At 39.5% G+C, this 22063-nt stretch overlaps 1 protein-coding gene across 2 annotated transcripts in view; it reads left to right on the plus strand.

Annotated features, from left to right (window-relative positions):
• The first annotated feature begins 1850 nt into the window (after window positions 1-1850).
• The window catches only part of lnpk (lunapark, ER junction formation factor), a 32228-nt gene continuing 12015 nt past the window's right edge, over window positions 1851-22063 (plus strand). For both annotated transcript variants that reach the window (XM_061966588.1, XM_061966593.1), the window contains exons 1-10: window positions 1851-2022; window positions 5053-5125; window positions 9528-9569; window positions 10553-10603; window positions 10675-10811; window positions 10914-10972; window positions 15237-15277; window positions 15357-15440; window positions 18057-18108; window positions 18374-18484. In XM_061966588.1, the coding sequence (XP_061822572.1) occupies window positions 5096-5125; window positions 9528-9569; window positions 10553-10603; window positions 10675-10811; window positions 10914-10972; window positions 15237-15277; window positions 15357-15440; window positions 18057-18108; window positions 18374-18484 (607 nt within the window). In that variant the 5' untranslated portion in view covers window positions 1851-2022; window positions 5053-5095. The remainder of the gene's footprint in view (window positions 2023-5052; window positions 5126-9527; window positions 9570-10552; window positions 10604-10674; window positions 10812-10913; window positions 10973-15236; window positions 15278-15356; window positions 15441-18056; window positions 18109-18373; window positions 18485-22063) is intronic.

A 22063-nucleotide genomic window follows, 5' to 3' on the forward strand; every position in this document is an offset into this window, starting at 1 on the left:
CCCGCCATGTTGTAATGACGTCATTCAAAATAAATATGTTCCAAAATAAATTATCATATGAGAAATTTATAAATAAAGGTTTATATATATATATATATATATATATATATATATATATATATATATATATGTATATATATATATATATATAAACCTTCTCTTCGGTGCAATAACCCATTCCACCAACCACCCTGTTTTTTTTTTTTTTTTTTTTCATTTTTTTTTTTCATGTATATATTCATTTCACACCATATTCATTGCACTTCTACATTTTTTATATTTTTATATATTTATGTATTTGCACATTGTTTTTCTAGCATGCACACATCGCACTGTATGGAATGGCCTCAATCTCGTTACCTTGCGTAATGACAATAAAGCTGATTCTGATTCTGATTCTGATTCTGATTCTGATATATATATATATATATATATATATATATATATATATATATATATATATATATATATATAAATAATAAAAAATAAAATAAATTCTCATATGATTTACAGTGTATGAAAAAAAAATTGAAAATTAATTTGACCTTTGTAACCTCATTATACTATTGGCTAAGTTTTATATTCATAAATGTAAGTTTCTCAATACCCGACCTGTTTTTTGTGCCTTTAAAAAAGATTTAGAACTCTACATAAAAACACTCTCTACCTCTGACAACCAAAAAGCTGTGAAAACGATGATGCTGTGTTCCAAATTTAAGTTATTTACTGAAATTGTGTGAGCCCATGGTTTTGCACTTTGTTATATATATATATATATTGCATTCTATTTTAGTTACTTTGAATTTACAACCCCCTGGCGCTGTTTTGTACTGTTTTTGTACTGTTTTGTACTGTTTTTGTACTTACTTTAATTATTATTTCTTAACTGTTTGTAAATGTTGAAATGTATAAATAAAGGTTCATAAAAAAAAATAAAAAATAAAAATAAATAAATAAATAAATAAATACATACATTCTCATATATATTATTATTATTATTATTTTTATAGATTTTTTGAAATTATGAATTGATTTGGAATCGGGATGAATAAAAATCGACATTCGGTTGTAAACCTATTTTTGTGCCCCTCGACTTATTAGGTATGTCTCGCTTGAGTGCTTAGCTGTTGCGTAGCTGCTAGCTCTTATAGTAGCCTTAAAAATGTATTCTTATTAAAAAAATAAAATAAATCATTATTCTGTTTTTTCTCATCGATTTTAAAGATAATCTATTTTTAAAAATATGTTCTTGGGCCATCTCCATGCAACCAGAAGGTGGTAAAAATTAAAAAGGACATTTAAGCTCCATTAGATAATCCTGGCATTTGTACTTTGTTGCTTTTGCTCATATGTGGCGAAATATGCACTGGACTTATAAGATAAACACTTTTTTTCGCACTCTTCGCAGAAAATCTAAATAAATACAAATGAAACGGGTTACGAAGACGACAACTCAAAACTCAACACTACAGCGCAAGGCATTCTGGGTGAGTGAGCCCTCCAGCCATGTTGTAATGACGTCATTCATAATAAATACATTCCAAAATAAATTCTCATATATATTATTATTATTATTATTTTTATAGATTTTTTGAAATTATGAATTTGGTTGTAAACTTTTTTTTTGTGCACCTCGACTTTTTAGGTATGTCTAGCTTGAGTGTTGCGTAGTTTTTGGCTCCTATAGTAGCCTTAAAAATGTATTATTTGAAAAATAAAATAATTATTTATTAGATAAACAATTGTATTCGCACTCTTCGCGGAAAATCTAAATAAATACAACTAAACGTTTGACGGAGCGTTTTTCGAAAGACGTGCACTACAACGCAATGCATTCTGGGTGAGTGAGCCCACCCGCCATGTTGTAATGACGTCATAACCCCGCGTCGCCGACGGACTTGTCAAACCCTTTTTTTGGTACTGGAGCTCGAAAACAAAGCTTTAAAAGTCCCCCGTTTGCCTTTTTCCCGTAGTCCAACTTGACGTAATGAGCAACTAAACACCACATAAACGCCGACGAATGTGAGTAAACACAGTAGAAAACTTTTTTAAATGCAGTCTGCACGCCTGTTGTTGATGAAGAAGCTACTTAGCTGGCAAGCTAATTGGCAAACAGCTTTGATTTAGGGCGTAGTTGCCTTAATTTCACACGTAATATATCTTTACATCCTAAAGTTGTTATTTAACACCGTGTTCATAGCGACCATGCTAGCTGCGGAACTATTAATAGGAAGCCAATTAATCTCATTGTTATATATAGCATTTTATATAACCCATATAGAATAACCCTAACCCATATAGCTTTGCTGTATAGTACAGCAACCCTAAGACAGTATTTTTCAACCACTGTGCCGCGGCACACTAGTGTGCCGTGAGAGATTATCTAATTTCACCTATTTGGGTTAAAAATATTTTTTGCAAACCAGTAATTCGAATCCGCTAATAATGTGTTGTTGTTGAATGTCTGTGCTGTCTGGAGATCGGCAGACTTACCACGTTATACTCTTCCATATCAGTAGGAGGTAGCTAATTGCTTTGTAGATGTCGGAAACAGCGGGAGGCAGTGTGCAGGTAAAAAGGTGTCTAATGTTTAAAACCAAAAATAAACAAAAGGTTAGTGCCCCTAGGACAGGGGTCGGCAACCTTTACCAGTCAAAGAGCCATTTTGACCAGTTTCACAAATTATAGTAAACAATGGGAGCCGCAAACATTTTTGAAATTTCAAATGAAATAACACTGCATACAGAGTTTTTTTTGTGCTTTGTGCTATGTATAAACCAGGGGTCTCAGACACGCTGCCCACACCTTTTTATGGAATTTTTAAGCTGGTGCGGCACGCGGGTTTTAATTGAATAGCGCTTGTCAGCGTCATGCGTGCCGTGATGGTACAGCATATAGCTCCCACCACAACCAGCGTGCCTGATCAGCCACATGTTGAATGGGGCTTCCGCTTGCTCACGTAAGTGACAGCAAGGCATACTTGCTCAACAACCACACAGGTTACACTGACGGTGGCGGTATAAAAAAAACTTTAACACTCTTACTAATAATGCGCCACACTGTGAACCCACACCAAACAAGAATGACAAACACATTTCGGGAGAACATCTGCACCGTAACACAACATAAACACAACAGGACAAATACCCGGAATCCTATGCAGCCCTAACTCTTCCGGGATACATTAGACACCCCCCGCTACCAAACCCCGCCCACCTCAACTGACGCACAGAGAAGGGGGGGGGGTTGATGTGTGAGGGAGCAGGCTTGGGGTGGGGGCGGGGTTTGGTGGTAGCAGGGGTGTATAATGTAGCCCGAATAGTCAGGGCTGCATGGGATTCTGGGTGTTTGTTATGTTGTGTTAAGGTGCAGATGTTCTCCCGAAATGTGTTTGTCATTCTTGTTTGGTTTTGGTTCAAAGTGTGGCGTATTATTAGTAAGAGTGTTAAAGTTGTTTTATATGGTCACTGTCAGTGTAACCTGTGTGGCTGTTGAACAAGTATGCCTTGCTGTCACGTATGTGTGCAAGCAGAAGATGTATATTATGTTAAATGTTGGGCTGGCACGCTGTTAATACAGATTGTAGAGGGCGCCAAATGTTGTACCATCATGGCACGCCCTTATTATACCTGTAAGGGTGAAAATCGGTGAGAGGCACTAAAATCCGGAAGTCTCACGGGAAAATTGGGGGGTTCAGCAAGTAAGCTGCTGAGCCGCATCAGAGTGATCAAAGAGCCGCATGCGGCTCCGGAGCCGCGGGTTGCCGACCCCTGCCCTAGGAAAAGGCATTGAAGCTTAGGTAAGGCTATGCAGAACGAAACTAAAACCGAACTGGCTCCAAAGTAAACAAAAACAGAATGCTGGACGACAGCAAAGACTTACTGTGGAGCAGAGACGGCGTCCACAAAGTACATCGGAACATGACATGACAATCGACAATGTCCCCACAAAGAAAGATAAAAACAACTGAAATATTCTTGATTGCTAAAACAAAACCGGTGTGGGGAATAGCGGTCAAGGAAAACATGAAACTGCTACAGGAAAATACCAAATAAAGAGAAAAAGACACCAAAATAGGTTCGCAAGACAAGAACTAAAACACTACACACAGGAAAACAGTAAAAAAACCTCCAAATAAGTCAGGGCGTGATGTGACAGGTGGTGACAGCGGTATAGCTCGGTTGGTGGAGTGGCCGTGCCAGCAACTTCAGGGTTGCAGGTTCGATCCCCGCTTCCGCCATCCTAGTCATTGCCGTTGTGTCCTTGGGCAAGACGCTTTACCCACCTGCTCCCAGTGCCACCCACACTGGTTTAAAAATGTAACTTAGATATTGGGTTTCACTTGAGAAAAGCGCTATATAAATATAATTCACTTCACTTCACCTACTTTGAGACAAGAGCTATATTGATGCATGCTTGGTTATGCTTTAAAGTCATATCCAACAATTGCAACAACAACTTTTTATTGTCAATATCGACTGCTGAGTTTCATTTTTTAATGATTTCTGCTGGTGGTGTGCCTCCGCGCCCTGCGATGAGGTGGCGACTTGTCCAGGGTGTACCCCGCCTTCCGCTCGATTGTAGCTGAGATAGGCTCCAGCGACCCCAAAGGGAATAAGCGGTAGAAAATGGATGGATGGATGGGTGTGCCTCCGCATTTTTTCGATGAAAAACATGTGCCTTGGCTCAAAAAAGTTGGAAAACACTGCCCTAAGCTACAATATTGCTAACAGGGCACGTGTTTAATATAGTGTGCATGCAATGAAAAAATAATGTTAGCGTTGTGAACTCTGTTGTCTTGCTATAAGATCATTAAATATAAAAAAAAGGTCAGTGACTTGACGCTACTTCAATTGTTAATCCTATTGTTTATGCTTCAATGTTACACTCATGTATATTTGTGTAATAGTGCTGTGTGAGTGTTCCAACAACAAGGGAGACCATTGTGCCCGGCTTTCCCACGGGCAGCTTGCTTAAAATCCTGCTGGGCGTTAAACATAAGCAGCATGCATGTACCGCAAACTTAACACAGCTTTTCTCTCTGTTCCACAGTAAGCCCGAAGTACCAACAAGGCGCCTGCTGTGTCGTGCAGATATGGGGGCAGTGATATCGCGATGGAAAAAGGTACTGTGCTGTGCAATATCTGTGTATAGTGTCCACTCATCATTACCGTGAAACCATTCAGTCTGTTCAATATTTACTTTTATTATTGTATGTGGACAGTATTAACCCACACGTACTACTGTTCAAAAATATCAGAACAAATCTTAAGAAACTGGTGTTTTCCCTGTTTTGCATTTGTTAAAGGTAAAGGCAAATGTACTGAGAATATTCCACCTACAAATTTAAATGTAGCTGTCGAGTCCTGTTTTAGCATTTTACTCTGATGCTTAGTGTGGCGCCCTTTGGCAACAATCGCAGGAGTGCTTCAATGTCATTCCACGCTCTCAGAAGCCAGTTGTAATGAATATAAAGGGAGATTAGATTTAGGGCTGGGCGATACATCGAATATACTCGATATATTGCGGTTTTGTCTCTGTGCGATATAGAAAATGACTATATCGTGATATTCCAGTATACGTTCTCACGCAGTTGCTTTTAGCTGCTGGCATTACACTACAGGCTTTTATCACTCTTTGTTGTCTCTGCTTCTCACAGAGACTTAAAACAAGCGCACCTTCTTACATACGTCACATACGTATACACCCTGGCGGAGCAGAGAGGTAGCGGCATGGGTACGTTAGCTGTGGTGCGAGTGGTAATCCGAGAAAAAGAAGGTGCGAATCGGGTAATAAATGAAGGAAGAATTAATCCCCAAAAAAAACAGCTTGGGGTCCATTGTCTGGCGGTGATTTGGCTTCAAGCGGGAATATGTCGAACTGTAATTTGTCAAGTGTGGGGCAAAAGTGTTGCTACAAAAAGTTGCAGCACTGCTAATATGTAGCATCATTTGAAAAGTCACCCGCTAGAGAATGAAGAGTGCTTGAAACTCCGCATGTCAACATCTCCGTTCGGTGCCACACCAACAAAATGCCGAGGCAACCATTTCCACATCAACACCGTATGAAACAAACAGTCAACAACAGAAGGAGATAACGTCCGCAGGAACCTACCACATAGTGAAGGACATACACTGTTTGATTTCCTATTATGCAGCTCATTTTTATTTGACAGTTATTGAAATATCTTGTGTGACATCATGCACAAAAGTGCACTTTATTTGTTTTAAACTATTGTAGTGGCGTTCTGTACAAAAAGTGCACTTTAATTTAGTTTTGTTTTGAAATGTCATCTTCGTGACATAATGCACAAAAGTGTACTAACAGCTTGTTTTAAAATGTCTCTGACAATCTTGCACTTTCTGTTTTGGAAATGACATGAATGTTTGTGCCACTGCTTAATAACTGTTTAATAAATACAGTTTTGGTCAATTGACTTAGTTGTGATTTCCCTCTCTGCATGAAAGTTTAAAATGAGCATATATTAATGCAGTATGAACAAGAATGTTTTAATGTAGACACATAGAATCATCATACTGCTGCGATTATATGCATCAAGTGTTAATTCAAGGCTAAGGCAAAAATATCGAGATATATATCGTGTATCGCGACATGGCCCAAAAATATCGAGATATTAATAAAAGGCCATATCGCCCAGCCCTAGGTTGAAGGTTCCATTCTGAAAGAAACAATGGTTTTATAGGGGTCTTTTCATTGAAGTAATACTTTGTATTCCAGTTCATGGCAAGTAAATAATCAAATGTAGATACTTTTTCTTATGCCTTCTGATCTCTCTCTCTCTCTCTATGTCCACTACTTGCTGTACATATCCTACCAAGTCAGACCTACACTGTTTCAATATCCATTTCTCTGTTCTCAATTGTTGATGACTGATGATAACAACCAAACCTGACCCTCCACACCCCGGATTGTAAATAATGTAAATAATTCAATGTATATACCCTGATGATTATCTTGTGTGATGACTGTATTATGATAGTATATATCTGTATCATGAATCAATTTAAGTGGACCCCGACTTAAACAAGTTGAAAAACTTATTCGGGTGTTACCATTTAGTGGTCAATTGTATGGAATATGTACTTCACTGTGCAACCTACTAAAAAAAGTCTCAATCAATCAATGCTCTAATATTTTTGCACACTGCTGCATAGAGTCAAAACAACACCCCTTGTCATTCTTATTTTTGTTAACATAATTGCTCTATTTTTTATTATTATTGTTCAATGTTTTCTGTTATTCTGTTTTGTATTTGCATGTCTGCTCCAGAGAAGGAGCTGCTTAGGCAAAACTGCACTTTTTTGGCTTGTTGCCAAATTATTCACAATCCTTATGTAGGACAAGAACATATGTTTGTCTTAGTGCATTCTAACTTGTAAAATACGACAAGTAAGAGGTGGCTAACAATGCAACTAATGGGAGTACTCTATTCCACCCAAAAAGCCCTCTAAAAAACATCCATAAACCACCAACAATACTCCATTTACATCTCGTGACCTGATTATTAGCCAAGTATTAGCGACATTGCTATTTTAAGCGCTGACGCTGACAAACATTTTTTTTTTTAGCTGCGCCTTGATCGCATAGAGCTAACTAGCTTATGCAGCTATATTGACATATTAAGCCATTTAGCTCCTGCATTTCCTCTGAATTGGAAAAAAGTTATTTCTAGATTTTAAATCATGCATCTCACCTGCATAGTAGAAGGTTGAGGACACTTTGACACCCAACTTAGACCCGGAGATGGCGAGAAAGATACGAAAAGACGCTGGTTTGCCGCACCTTTATTTTTTAACCCTGCGGGAGGAGTAATTCTTCATTCAAACGGGAAGATATAAACATCCCATCAGTCGGAATCCCAATGAGACCAGGCATTGTACAGTAAGTGATTGTTGTATTATGTTTGTATTTTTTGTTTAGCACTTAGCAATACTGCTACATGTTGCTTAGTGTTTCACTCAACATGGATCTGTTCAGCGCACAGCTTTTAAAACTTGTGGATCATCCTCCTTAAATTCAGGATCAAAAGTATAAGGATCATAATTTGTCCCAAAGTAGTCTTTGTTGTCTCTCATGAACTATGCCATGATTAGTAGTTTTGTTGAGGGAAATAGCGAATGTTCTGATGCAGACTCAGTCGTCCAAAATAGACATACAGTACATGAAACAACAAATACAGAATAAAAGGCATTATGTCACTGTGGAAGTCGCTTCCCAGCGGTCCCACTGACAGACACTTAACAGGAGCGAAGCGTGCCGTTTTTACAAAGTTTTAATGCACATAGGTTTTTATCAAAGTCTTTCTTCCGCAGAACGTGACCTTTCAGTCACGTCCGTATCATCTCCTGCTCCCGGCCGCTTACTGTTAAAGACAACAGATGATTAGATTACCACTTGTGAAATCTAATTACCTGCCAGCTGTGTCTCGCCGTCAGCACTGCCACGCCCCCGTCTGATGGTGCTTTGTCCTCATCACCATGGACAGAGGCGGTGACCTTTGCTCCTGCAGGCAGCGCTGGCAACATCTCCCTCCACAGTCACATAATATAAAAAAGTGCTTATACATACTCATTAAAATGCATCTAGTAAGAGAAGCAAGAAAAATTTATTTTAAAAAGGGCTTCTACACATTCAATTGAAAGCACAAATGCCGGTATTTTTCCACATAACATCCGTATAAAAAGATTATTCTGGGATCCCTGCAGTCTACATATAAATTTAAACATCGTATAAAGATAATGCGCCACCGTATGCTTAAAATGAGCAAAATACGTCAATATTACATGTTATTATGAATGTTATTACATTACATATATACTTACAGTATGTACTGTATATAAAACCTTGATGGATGTGTTTGGATGTTTTTTTTTAGAGTGCTTTGCAGGCGGAATAGAGCGAATCTGATGATCTCCACTGTTAGTTGACTTTTGGTAATGTTTACTTACAAGTTAGAATGCATAAAAAACAAAAACATGTGTTCTTGTCTTGCATAATGATTGTGAATGATGGACAACATTTAACAATATTGTGCCGTTTCCTTTTTAACTCCTTGTGCATGTGTATAGTGACAATAAAAGGCTTTCCATTTGTTCTGAAACCTGAACACCAGCTCTTTTGGTGTCTTAAAAGAAAGTCTAACATCCAGCTCAATAGCAACTAAGTACAATCGACCCCCAGTCTATCGGTTCCAAAGTATGATGTCAACAGAAATCATTGCGGTTGACACATATTCACCTCGCAAGCCCTCAAGCCAGTGACAAGAGAGCACAGACCACCAAGTCAAATTCCTTGTGTGTTAAACGTACTTGGCCAATAAAAATGTTACTGATTATAGCTCATTGGCTAGCACTGCTCAACTTAACTCCAAACCATTGGAAGTCCAGGTCCAATGCAGGGCTGTTTGTGTGTTGCGTTTCCATCAGAACTACTTTTTGCTTATTTCCTGACTTACTGTGACAGTAAATGAGCGTTCAATGTTCAGATGTTTTTTTTCTTTCTTGCAGACCAAACCTACCACTGTGGAGCAGCTAGAGAACCTGGACAAGGTACTGATTGATCTCCTGTCCTCAACTCAGGACTCACAATTGTCATCTTTGTTAGTTAAGTTAAAGTTAAAGTACCAATGATTGTCACACACACACTAGGTGTGGTGAAATTTGTCCTCTGCATTTGACCCATCCCCTTGTTCACCCCCTGGGAGGTGAGGGGAGCAGTGGGCAGCAGCGGTGGCCGCGCCCAGGAGTCATTTTTGGTGATTTAACCCCCAATTCCAACCCTTGATGCTGAGTGCCAAGCAGGGAGGTAGTAATGGGTCCCATTTTTATAGTCTTTGGTATGACTCGGCCGGGGTTTGAATTCACAACCTACCGATCTCAGGGCGGACACTCTAACCACTAAGCCACTGATAGTGAATATTTTTAAAAAACAAACAAATGTAATACAACTGTTAGTATGTGTTGATGCAAACAGGCCCCAAATGCAATAAGGTCATTTAGAGAGCAGCACATTTATCACATTTTAACAAACTTGACCGACCGTATTTTCCGGAATATAAGCCGCACCGGTATATAAGCCCCACTCACTAAGTAAACAATTTTTTTCATATATTAGCCGCAGATTTTACCGGTGCGTTGTGAAATGAGATATTAACATACCTTAATTGTTCCTACGGCACAGCAGTAAAACAGCTGATCAAACAAAAACAAAGTCATTGATGTCTTTATTCATCCTTTGAGATGAGAATTAATTATTTTGATTTTTCGTCTTAGTACTTTGTAAACACTGAGTTTGAACAGTTTGTTAAAGTGAATCATTTAATACATTGTTTTATTTCTTTGCTTACTCATGCCATCATTTATCCGTAAGTGAAGAAAATCCATAGATTAGCCGCACCTTTGTATAAGCCGCAGGGTTTAACGCTTGGGGAAAAAAAAGGTAGCATCTTATAGTCGGGAATATACGGTAGGTGTACTTGAACGCTGTCTTTTTCCAAATGACCTTTGAATCTTTCCATTTGCTCTCCTTGTAGGAGATTACAAACCTGGAAGAGTTTCAAGCCAAAAACCAGCGACTTCAAAAGGTAAAAGTCCTCACCACTTTTGGAATCGAATGTCTTCTTGACCCCGTCAACGATTTTGTGTTGTTTCGCAGCTGTGGGTGGGCCGGCTGCTCATCTACTCGTCCGTCCTTTACCTGCTGACCTGCCTGGTGGTCTACTGCCTCTACCTGCCTGAGCCATGGCTGCACAGACTAGCCATGGCCCTGCCCTTCTTCATATACCCTGCGCTGTAAGTATATGTGGCCTACGCGGCACAGTGACAAATCACTCAGACCTCCCATTAAGTAGTATCCGGCCTTTGGTCCGACGTGCTTCTCTTTCTCTCCATCAGGGTGTGGTTCATCAGGAAGTTACTGATCTTTCTCTTTTCCAAACGCACTGAGAGGAACAGTAAGTTTTCAACCCTTCGCTGAAATTATTGACAGTGTAAATATGACAATACTAGGTTTGGGCGATGAAACGTTATCACTATATATCGCGATAGACACGCAACCATATAAAAAAATGCGTTCGATAAAACGTTTAACCCTTGTGTGGTGTTCGGGTCTATGGGACCCGTTTTCATTTTTTATTAAAAGAAAAATGATACAATTAATCAATTTTTCAAACTGAGACTCACTGACTTTGGCTCATTTTCTGTGAAGAACATGTATCAGAATACATATTTAAGGACCACACACCATACACCCCCCTACACATTTCTATTACATATAAGATGTCCGGGTCCACTGGACCCAAGGCTAATAGAAGTGTGGAAATTGATGTTCCGTGTACCACACACACACACACAGCAGGCCTAAACAGGAGGAGGACAGAGTGTAGGTACACAGAACATCAGAGGGTCAAATGTGCGAGAAAATGAGAGCAGACAGTGTTGACAAACAATGTTGCAACCTTGTGTGGGAACCGCAGGTGCAGAAACACAAAAGAATCCCTGTGGGATGCAGAAACTGGCAGAGGAATTTACAGATGTAAACAGATGGGTTTGTGGGACCCGTTTTTATTAAAAGAAAAATGATACAATTAATTAATTTTTCAAACTGAGACTCACTGACTTTGGCTCATTTTCTGTGAAGAACATATATCAGAATACATATTTAATGACCACACACCATACACCCCCCTACACATTAAGATGTCCGGGTCCACTGGACCCGGGGCTAATAGAAGTGGCAATTGATGTTCTGTGTACCGCACACTCACACACACACACACCCACACCCACACACACACCCACACACACACACACACACACACACACACACACACACACACACACACACACACATACACACCAGGCCTATACAGGAGGAGGACAGAGTGTAGGTACACAGAACATCAGAGGGTCAAATGTGCGAGAAAATGAGAGCAGACAGTGTTGACAAACAATGTTGCAACCTTGTGTGGGAACCGCAGGTGCAGAAACACAAAAGAAGAATCCCTGTGGGATGCAGAAACTGGCAGAGGAATTTACAGATGTAAACACATGGGTTTGTGGGGCCTGTTTTTATTAAAAGAAAAATGATACAATTAATTAATTTTTCAAACTGAGACTCACTGACTTTGGCTCATTTTATGACCCACAAACGCTGGCTGAGTAACAACAATATGAACATTACACAAGGGTTAATATTGTTTTTCTTTGTCGGAAGAAAGCGGAAGTTGCAAAGCAAGGTTGGTTGCATGAACAGGCACTTACTCTCTGGTAACCAAGCAACGCAGGAAGTGATCACTGATCAGTGGGTGTGTCTCGCTTACAGCCAATCAGGTAACAGTGTCAACTATCATGTTTAGTAGTGTTATTTTGTTGTGTCGCGGTTGATTCTTTGCATGGAGCCAGAGGAAACATGGATGTGATTGGCTTTATAGGTTGCAATCGTGACGGCTGTCTCGTCCACGTGTGTTTACCTACAGACCGTGCTCTCCCACTGGGGAGATCTTAGTAGGGATGGGTACCGAATCTGGTACTTTTTTGGCATCGACCAAACCCCGCCGGTCTTACCACTGGACTGTAAGCCCCAGATATATACATTGTGAAATTAGTTATTTTGTAAATGTTTATTTACATACCTTAATTGTTTCCAAACGGTGTCTGTAACACGACAGTAAAGCGGCTGATCAAGCAAAACAGAAGACTGTAAGCCCCAGATATATACATTGTGAAATTAGTTATTTTGTAAATGTTTATTTACATACCTTAATTTTTTCCAAACGGTGTCTGTAACACGACAGTAAAGCGGCTGATCAAGCAAAACAGAAGTAATCGTCATGGACCCACTCGCTGCCGAAGCGAGTTCTCCTATCAGCTAGAGGAATTTACTAACTCGGAACAATACAAAAATAATGCCATTGTAGGTTAATAATACTAACACAGACACTCGTAACCAGTGTTAGAATATTAGCTATTGCTAACGACGAGAATATTAGCCATTGCTAACGACGCTAGCTTCATTACATTATAATAGTACGTACTTAGAGATGTCCGATAATGGCTTTTTTGCCGATATTCCGATATTCCCCAACTCTTAATTACCAATTCCGATATCAACCGATACCGATATATACAGTCGTGGAATTAACACATTATTATGCCTAATTTTGTTGTGATGCCCCGCTGGATGCATTAAACAATGTAACAAGGTTTATCAAAATAAATCAACTCACATTATGGAATACAATGCCAACATGGCACTGCCATATTCATTATTGAAGTCACAAAGTGCATAATTTTTTTTTAACATGCCTCAAAACAGCAGCTTGGAATTTGGGACATGCTCTTCCTGAGAGAGCATGAGGAGGTTGAGGTGGGGGGTGGGGTAGCGGGGGGTGTATATTGTAGCGTCCCGGATGAGTTAGTGCTGCAAGGGGTTCTGGGTATTTGTTCTGTTGTGTTTATGTTGTGTTACGGTGCGGATGTTCTCCCGAAATGTGTTTGTCATTCTTGTTTGGTGTGGGATCCCAGTGTGGCGCATATTTGCAACAGTGTTAAAGTTGTTTATACGGCAACCCTCAGTGTGACCTGTATGACTGTTGACCAAGTATGCAATGCATTCACTTGTGTGTGTGAAAAGCCGTAGATATTATGTGACTGGGCCAGCAAGCAAAGGCAGTGCCTTTAAGGTTTATTAGCGCTCTGTACTAAGGGTGTGGGAAAAAATTGATCCGAATTCAAATCGTGATTCTCACGTTGTGCGATTCGGAATCGATTCTTATTTTAAAAAAATCGATTTTTATTTTTATTTTTATTTTTATTTTTATTTTTATTTTTATTTTTATTTTTATTTTTATTTTTATTTTTATTTTTATTTTTATTTTTATTTTTATTTTTAATTAATCAATCCAACAAAACAATACACAGCAATTCCATAACAATGCAATCCAATTCCAAAACCCGACCCAGCAACACTCAGAACTGCAATAAACAGAGCAATTGAGAGGAGACACAAACACGACACAGAACAAACCAAAAGTAGTGAAACAAAAATGAATATTATCAACAACAGTATCAATATTAGTTACAATTTCAACAAAGCAGTGATTAAAAATTCCTCATTGACATTATCATTAGACATTTATAAAAAAAAAAAAAAAAAAAGAACAATAGTTTCACCGTGGCTTACACTTGCATTGCATCTCATAAGCTTGACAACACACAGTGTCCAATATTTTCACAAAGATAAAATAAGTCATATTTTTGGTTCATTTAATAGTTAAAACAAATGTACATTATTGCAATCAGTTGATAAAACTTTGTCCTTTACATTATAAAAGGTTTTTACAAAAATCTACTACTCTGCTTGCATGTCAGCAGACTGGGGTAGATCCTGCTGAAATCCTATGTATTGAATGAATAGAGAATCCTTTTGAATCGGGAAAATATCGTTTTTGAATCGATAATCGCGTTGAATCGAAAAAAAATCGATTTTGAATCGAATCGTGACCCCAAGAATCGACATTGAATCGAATCGTGGGACACCCAAAGATTCGCAGCTCTACTCTGTACTTCTCCCTATGTCCGTGTACACAGCAGCGTTTTAAAAAGGCATAAATTTTACTTTTAGAAACCGATACCGATAATTTTGAAACCGATACCGATAATTTCCATTATTACATTTTAAAGCATTTATCGGCCGATAATATCGGTAGTCCGATATTATCGGACATCTCTACACGTACTAATATGCATGAAAACACATGAGATGGTTTAGTAAATTTTAAGATTTTTTTTAAATTATATTGCAAAACTTACAAACGTTGCTTGGAGTGAGGAATGAAAAATCCATACAAGTAGAAACGCTATGGACGGCTAGAAGACAGCAAAGCATTTCTACTTCCGGTTGAAAGCATTAATTGGAAGTACACTGCAGGACCTGAAGTGAGCAAACTCGTCTAAAAAATAGCACAAACAATAACACTCCTTTTCAATGTTTTTGCTATTTTATTTTATTTTTTACTTTTTGCTTTATGGCCATCAGCAAAGAAAAAAATCAATTAGCCGCAGGGTTCAAAGTGTAGGAAAAAAGTAGCGACTTATACTACGGAATTTCTGGTAATACAATACTCTATTCACACATGTTATTTATCTGGGACGCAAATGGCATCAGTTGGGATAAATGGCCCAAAAATACATTATTTTTTTTTCTGTCTTCTTCAGGTGACAAATTGGAAGACTTGAAGGCTACCAAAAAAAAGATAGTGAGTCCTCCTCCCACTGATGTTTCCCCGTAAACATGTTTGCAGTAAGTAGTCGAGTTTTCCTGCTTTGTGTTTCTAGCTGGAAGAAGTGAAAGAAACGGAGACGTACAAAAATGCCAAAGTCATACTGGAACGCTTTGACCCGGAAGCAAAGAAAAACTCGGTAAGTTCTGCTTGCTTCTCGATTCATGTGAATTTATTAGATATGTTTTGTGGTCAACTTGTACTTATTTGTTGGGGTGTCCCACTACAACTTGTTCACTCCCAATGCAATACCGATATTAGAGCCTTGCGTGCTGGCCGATATCGGTATCGATCTGATACAATATCAGCAGGAATTTAAGCATACTTTTATTATTTTGTAGTGTGAAATGTTAGAAATGGTTTCATCAAGTAAAATGAGTCAAACAAAGAAGAATGGTAGGTATGAGAAACACTAACCTATTTATTACTAACGGTCTTGAAAGGGGTCGTATTATTTATTTTTTCTACTTTTAAAAGACTTCCTTGTGGTCTAGATTACATGTGATGGTTGTTCTTTGGTCAAAACTTTGCCGATATTATGTTTTACGGACCCTTTTCAAACCACTGAGTAAAAATGGCGGAGTTGCGCGAAGCTCTTCAGTTAACCCTCCACAATGTATATTATTATATAGAGAGATATTATTATAATGGTTGTCCACACATTTTTTTATTACTTTATTTTCCTATGATACTGTCCTGAATCTTTGATTTATTTTGTACAATTTTCCATTGTACTTTCATTTTTGAAGTTGTTCTTGATTTATTACATCAATTGATTGACCACAGCTGTGACTATTTAAGTGCATCACTTCTTGTTAAAAAATTTGCACACTGACGAAGACCTTTGTGGAAACCGGTCTGTGTTTGGTAGCGCCTGTGCAGTTCATATTAAAATTATAAGAAAGACACAAGCATACCTGCCAACTACTCCGGTTTTCCCGTAATTAGTACGGTTTTCATCAACCTATTCCGGGTTACGGTTGCAGTGATAAAAAATACGGTTTTTCATTAATTAAATTTTTTTTTTTTTTTTAAATGCGCGAGGCTATTTATAGCACCGCTGCCAAGCACGAGGCACCTGTTGCCATTGTTTCCAAACGAGCGAACGATCATGGAATCAGCCGGAGAAACATCGCAAACGAGTCTTAAACCGAAAAGAAAACTGCAGTCATTCCGTAAAGAATATTCAAAAGCCTATCCGGGAATAATTATCCGTTCCAAAAAGGGTGAAAACTACGCGAATTGCACCTTGTGCAGACAAGATTTTTCGATCGGACACGGAGGAATTAGCGATGTAAAAGACCACGTTGGGACAAAAAAAACCACAAGTCTAATGCCGTTGCTAGCGATACAAGTGGAAAACTTTCAACGTTTTTCGGATTTTAGCCACAAAAAGGTAATGACACCAATGTTATCTATTGGAATTGTTTAGTACTGTTATACTGTTAAAAGTGTTTATACTATTTATGCTTTCAAGTCCAAGTTGAAGAAATCTTGTTAAATGTTGACAGCATAACTACCAAAATACAGAAGTATGTCCTTAATATTTTTGCAGTGCTATTTCTGTTGAAAAGTTAAAATGATTACATTAGAGATGTGATGTGCCACTTTTCAAGTGTCTGATGGCTTAAATTAATTTTCATTAATTTTTCATATTTTGAATTATTTTGAAAGGCTTACAAAAAAACTACATTTGAATTGTAATTCCCTGCTATTGACAGGACTATTAATTTTAATGAAGTTAGCTTACCATGTTTACAGTATGATAATTGTGATAGAAATGTGAATTTTAGGCACAGAATATTTTATACAATTGAACAAGGCAGTATATTATACAAGCTTGGACAGAAAGTTAATAATGACACCAATTTTTTTTTTAATGGAATTGTTTAGTACTGTTTTACCATTTGTTTACTGTAAAAAGTGTTTATACTGTTTATACTTTCAATTAACAAATTGAAGTCTTGTGAAAGGTTGACAGGATAACTGGCATTAACTGTCAAAATAATTTCAAACTATTGAAGTTAGCTTACAGAATAAACATGTCAATCAACCCATATGATTTTTGCTGTAATATTTTTGTTTTGAAAAGTCACTGTGACTGATAGAAAAGTGATGGTTTTAGCAACATTTTAACCTGTCTGAATGCTAATAATCATTTTGCGTCGGGGGGCGAAGCCCTGAACCCCCCACCAGGACTTTGTCTTGGACCTACCGGGGCCTGCGGCCCCTGGACCCTGGCTACTAGGTTTTTCAGATTTCAAAAGTTGGCAGGTATGCACAAGTGTTGCCGGCCTTGCTTTTTCTTTAAGTACACTCTTTGCCGTGCACCTTTTTTTATTATTGTTTTATTAAGTTTTTTTGAAGAGTGCGTGTTTTTCCTGTATTTTGATGTAACTATGGCAAAATTGGTCACGAAAGTCTTAGTTTCCAAAAGAAAAGTTGGTTTTGCAAAATTGTAACCCTTTTAAGTTGAAGTGGAGTGGTAAATATTTTTTTGGCGACACTTTGGTGTCACAATCATTCTTGATTTAAACTCTTGACGTACTACGTCGACTGATGCGGACACGTTTGTTACTGAATATTTTCTAATATGCTTGTGCCTCGGAGACTTTGCATGTTAAGTAACATGCAGCTGTAGTTATTTAACACTAGTTTATTTTGACAAATGTGCTGTTTTAGACCGCAGTATTGTTCAATTATTACGTACATCTAGCTTGTGACATACTTATATGTTACTAATTCTATTATTCAGGAGCTGGAGTCCACCCCAGTGCCACCTCAGATGACCCCCAGGCCTGGACAAGGTAGTACATGTACCACAGAAATATACATCAATTCTCAGCGTAATGTAATGGAACCACCTCATCAAGTCCTGGTTCACCGTGTTCTTATTTCTAAAAAGTGCCAGCATTTGGGTTCTTAGTGGATGGCTTTTGAATGCATATAAAAAAAAGATTCACAAAATCAAGGAAAGACAAAATGTTCCACTGTATATTGCTTGTTGTTATTATTGTATATAAATTAATAACGTATCAGGCTGCAGCTTTACATGTCTTCTCCTCCTCGCAGACATCCGCCAGCGGGGCGTGGCCATGAGACCCCCGGGGACCCCAGCCGCCATGGTGATGACTCCCCAGCATGGGGCTCAAACCCCACCGGGCCTTGGGGCCACGCCTGTGGGTATGTGGACGCCAAGCAGCCACCGAGCGTATAGAACAGGGGTGTGAAAAGTGCAGCCCTGGGGCCATTAGTGGCCCACCGCTGATTTTTTAACGTTCCGCAGCACATTCTAAAACTACTATTACAAAGAGAAAAACAAAAGAAAGTGGAACAAAAGATGAAACACGAGAAAAAGTTGCAATGTTGACTCAAAGACACAAAGCTGCCATGCAGGCTGTTTTTTTCCTCTTGAAACTGCTATTGCTCAAAACATAATAATGAATCAAAATCAATGTTGTAATGAATGATTGACCTATTCAAGTGTCCAATTACTTCACAACACATACCCTTGTATGTATGGTATGGTTATCGCAAATTTTCAAGATGCGATTTTCTAATACATTTTAATAAGATTTTGAGACCAATTGGGTGTATTAAAATCTTCCTTCTCTGTAAATGCAATCCTGTTGCGAGGTTGGTACAAAGGTAGGCAATCGTAAAAGGGTGGGTAGTAGAGATGCGCGGATAGGCAATTATTTCATCCGCAACCGCATCACAAAAGTCGTCACCCATCCGCCATCCACCCGAACTAACATTTGATCAAAACCGCACCCGCCCGTTGTTATATATCTAATATAGACGATGCAAGGCATTAGTGAGGTTATAAAGCTTTTGCATGTTAAAAAAAGGAGACTGATCCAATGAAGCAGAGACATTCAATGCGTGCCACGCTGTCACGGCCCAGACGCACACCAGTGCGCAATCATCTGGGAGCCGCGCTGAGCGCACCGCCAAGCGCGCTCGTGCGCGCGTCACTCAAACTGCTGCAGGCAGCTGCGTTCTATCTTGTTTTAACATCCTGTGGCACTCTTCTGGGATCACGGCGGACGAAACTGCTCATGCTCAGGGTGTTTGTGGAGGTTCGGGGTTTTGCACAAATGTGATGCACCATGTTAGATGTCCCGGTTTTGTGACTGTCGTAGACATAAACAGCGTCGCAGCTCTTGCAAATCACGTAGCCAGCATTACTATCATCCTGATTTACAACCTCATAAAAACGAGTCCACGCTGAACTTTTCTGGCCTTTTTTTCCCTTGGTCTTTAGTATTCCCTTTTTTAGTTTGTCGCGTACCACGTTTGCTGCCGGCGTTGCCATCTCTTTTTTTTTTTTCTTCTTCTGTTGTTGCGTGCTGCAGGTGCCTGCTCGTTTTTTGTATGTGGGTAACAACATTTAACTATGTATATATATTTCCGAATTGGTTTAACTGCCACCCGCCTGAATCTATTTAAAATCTAATTTTTTTTTATTTCAACCGCCCGACCCGCGGATAATCTGCGGACTCCGCGGTTGTGTCCGCAAACCGCGCATCTCTAGTGGGTAGATTTTGAAATTTTTTTTTTTTTGTAATTGGGTTGGGGAGATCTTGCCCCAAGTGGAGGAGTTCAAGTACCTCGGAGTCTTGTTCACGAGTGAGGGAAGAGTGGATCGTGAGATCGACAGGCAGATCGGTGCGGCGTCTTCAGTAATGCGGACGCTGTATCGATGAGTTGTGGTGAAGAAGGAGCTGAGCCGGAAGGCAAAGCTCTCGATTTACCGGTCGATCTACGTTCCCATCCTCACCTATGGTCATGAGCTTTGGGTCATGACCGAAAGGACAAGATCACGGGTACAAGCGGCCGAAATGAGTTTCCTCCGCCGGGTGGCGGGGCTCTCCCTTAGAGATAGGGTGAGGAGCTCTGTCATCCGGGGGGAGCTCAAAGTAAAGCCGCTGCTCCTCCACATTGAGAGGAGCCAGATGAGGTGGTTCGGGCATCTGGTCAGGATGCCACCCAAACGCCTCCATAGGGAGGTGTTTCGAGCACATCCGACCGGTAGGAGGCCACGGGAAGACCCAGGACACGTTGGGAAGACTATCTCTCCCGGCTGGCCTGGGAACGCCTCGGGATACCCCGGGAGGAGCTGGACGAAGTGGCTGGGGAGAGGGAAGTCTGGGCTTCCCTGCTTAGGCTGCTTCCCCCGTGACCCGACCTCGGATAAGTGGAAGAAGATGGATGGATGGATGGATGGATGGATGGTATTGTATTTTGTATGTTGATGTATATTTTAACTGGGGGTCCCTCTCTTTAAGCCTCATGCTTCTAGAGATTCCCTTTTTACAAGACAGACTAATAATAACAAAACTAACAATACTGTAATATAACGATCACATCTGTAAAATTAATTTTTAACATAAAATACAATTTTTAAAATATTTTTTGGGGGGAAATATTGCATATTATGTTTGACATATACAAATTAAGCATAAAAACTATTAAAAAAATGTAATTGATGGATAGAGCTTGAAGTTGGTCTCGAGATTTAAGCGTTGAAACTTAAAAATAATGATGTATGACTTATTTTGAATCTTTTATGAGTGGGGCCGTTTTGGATCCCTGAAAATTTTAGTGGGATTAAAAATAAAAAAAACTATCATTGTTTAAAAAAAACTAATAACAAATCAAAATTAATGTCATGAATTATTGACCTATTCAAGGCTCCAAATACCTCACATCAAACATTCCACTTTGAATTTTTTTTTTGAGGAAAATATCGCATATTTTGTGTTTGTCATTAAAAACAGGTTTTTGACAAAAAGGGTCTAAAACATAAAAAAAATAAAACTATATAGATAGATCTAAAATTGATGTCGAGCAGGGGTGTCCAAACTTTTTGACTGGGGGGCCGCGTTGGGCTAAAAAAAAAAGTGGCCTGTGTGCAAATACATGTACATAGCAACTAGCAACTTGAAGGTTCCTAGTTCGATCCCCAGCTTCTGCCATTCTAGTCATGTCCGTTGTGTCCTAGAGCAAGACACTTCACCCTTGCTCCTGATTGGTCGTGGTTAGGTCCTTGCGTGGCAGCTCCCCCAACAGTGTGTGAATGTCCATCCATCCATCCATCCATTTTCTACCGCTTATTCCCTTTTGGGGTCGCGGGGGGCGCTGGAGCCTATCTCAGCTACAATCGGGCGGAAGGCGGTGTACACCCTGGACAAGTCGCCACTTCATCGCAGGGCCAACACAGATAAACAGACAACATTCACACTCACATTCACACACTAGGGCCAATTTAGTGTTGCCAATCAACCTATCCCCAGGTGCATGTCTTTGGAGGTGGGAGGAAGCCGGAGTACCCGGAGGGAACCCACGCAGTCACGGGGAGAACATACAAGCTCCACACAGAAAGATTCCGAGCCCGGGATTGAACCCAAGACTACTCAGGACCTTCGTATTGTGAGGCAGATGCACTAACCCCTCTTCCACCGTGCTGCCTGTGTGAATGTGTGTGTGTGAATGTGGACATAGTGTCAAGGCACTTTGAGTAGCTTGAAGGTAGAAAAGCGCTATACAAGTATAACCCATTTACCATATTGTATTATTATAATGGATATATAATTAGAATAATGGATATGTAATTAGGGCAGCAGGGTGGAACAGGGGTTAGTGCATGTGCCTCACAATACAAAGGTCCTGGGTTGGATCCCCGAGCTCGGGGTCTTTCTGTATGGAGTTTGCATGTTCTCCCAGTGACTGCGTGTGTTCCCTCCGGGTACTCGACTT

The sequence above is a fragment of the Nerophis lumbriciformis genome, linkage group LG02 (assembly GCF_033978685.3).
Source record: "Nerophis lumbriciformis linkage group LG02, RoL_Nlum_v2.1, whole genome shotgun sequence".
In the NCBI taxonomy this organism is placed as follows: domain Eukaryota; kingdom Metazoa; phylum Chordata; class Actinopteri; order Syngnathiformes; family Syngnathidae; genus Nerophis; species Nerophis lumbriciformis.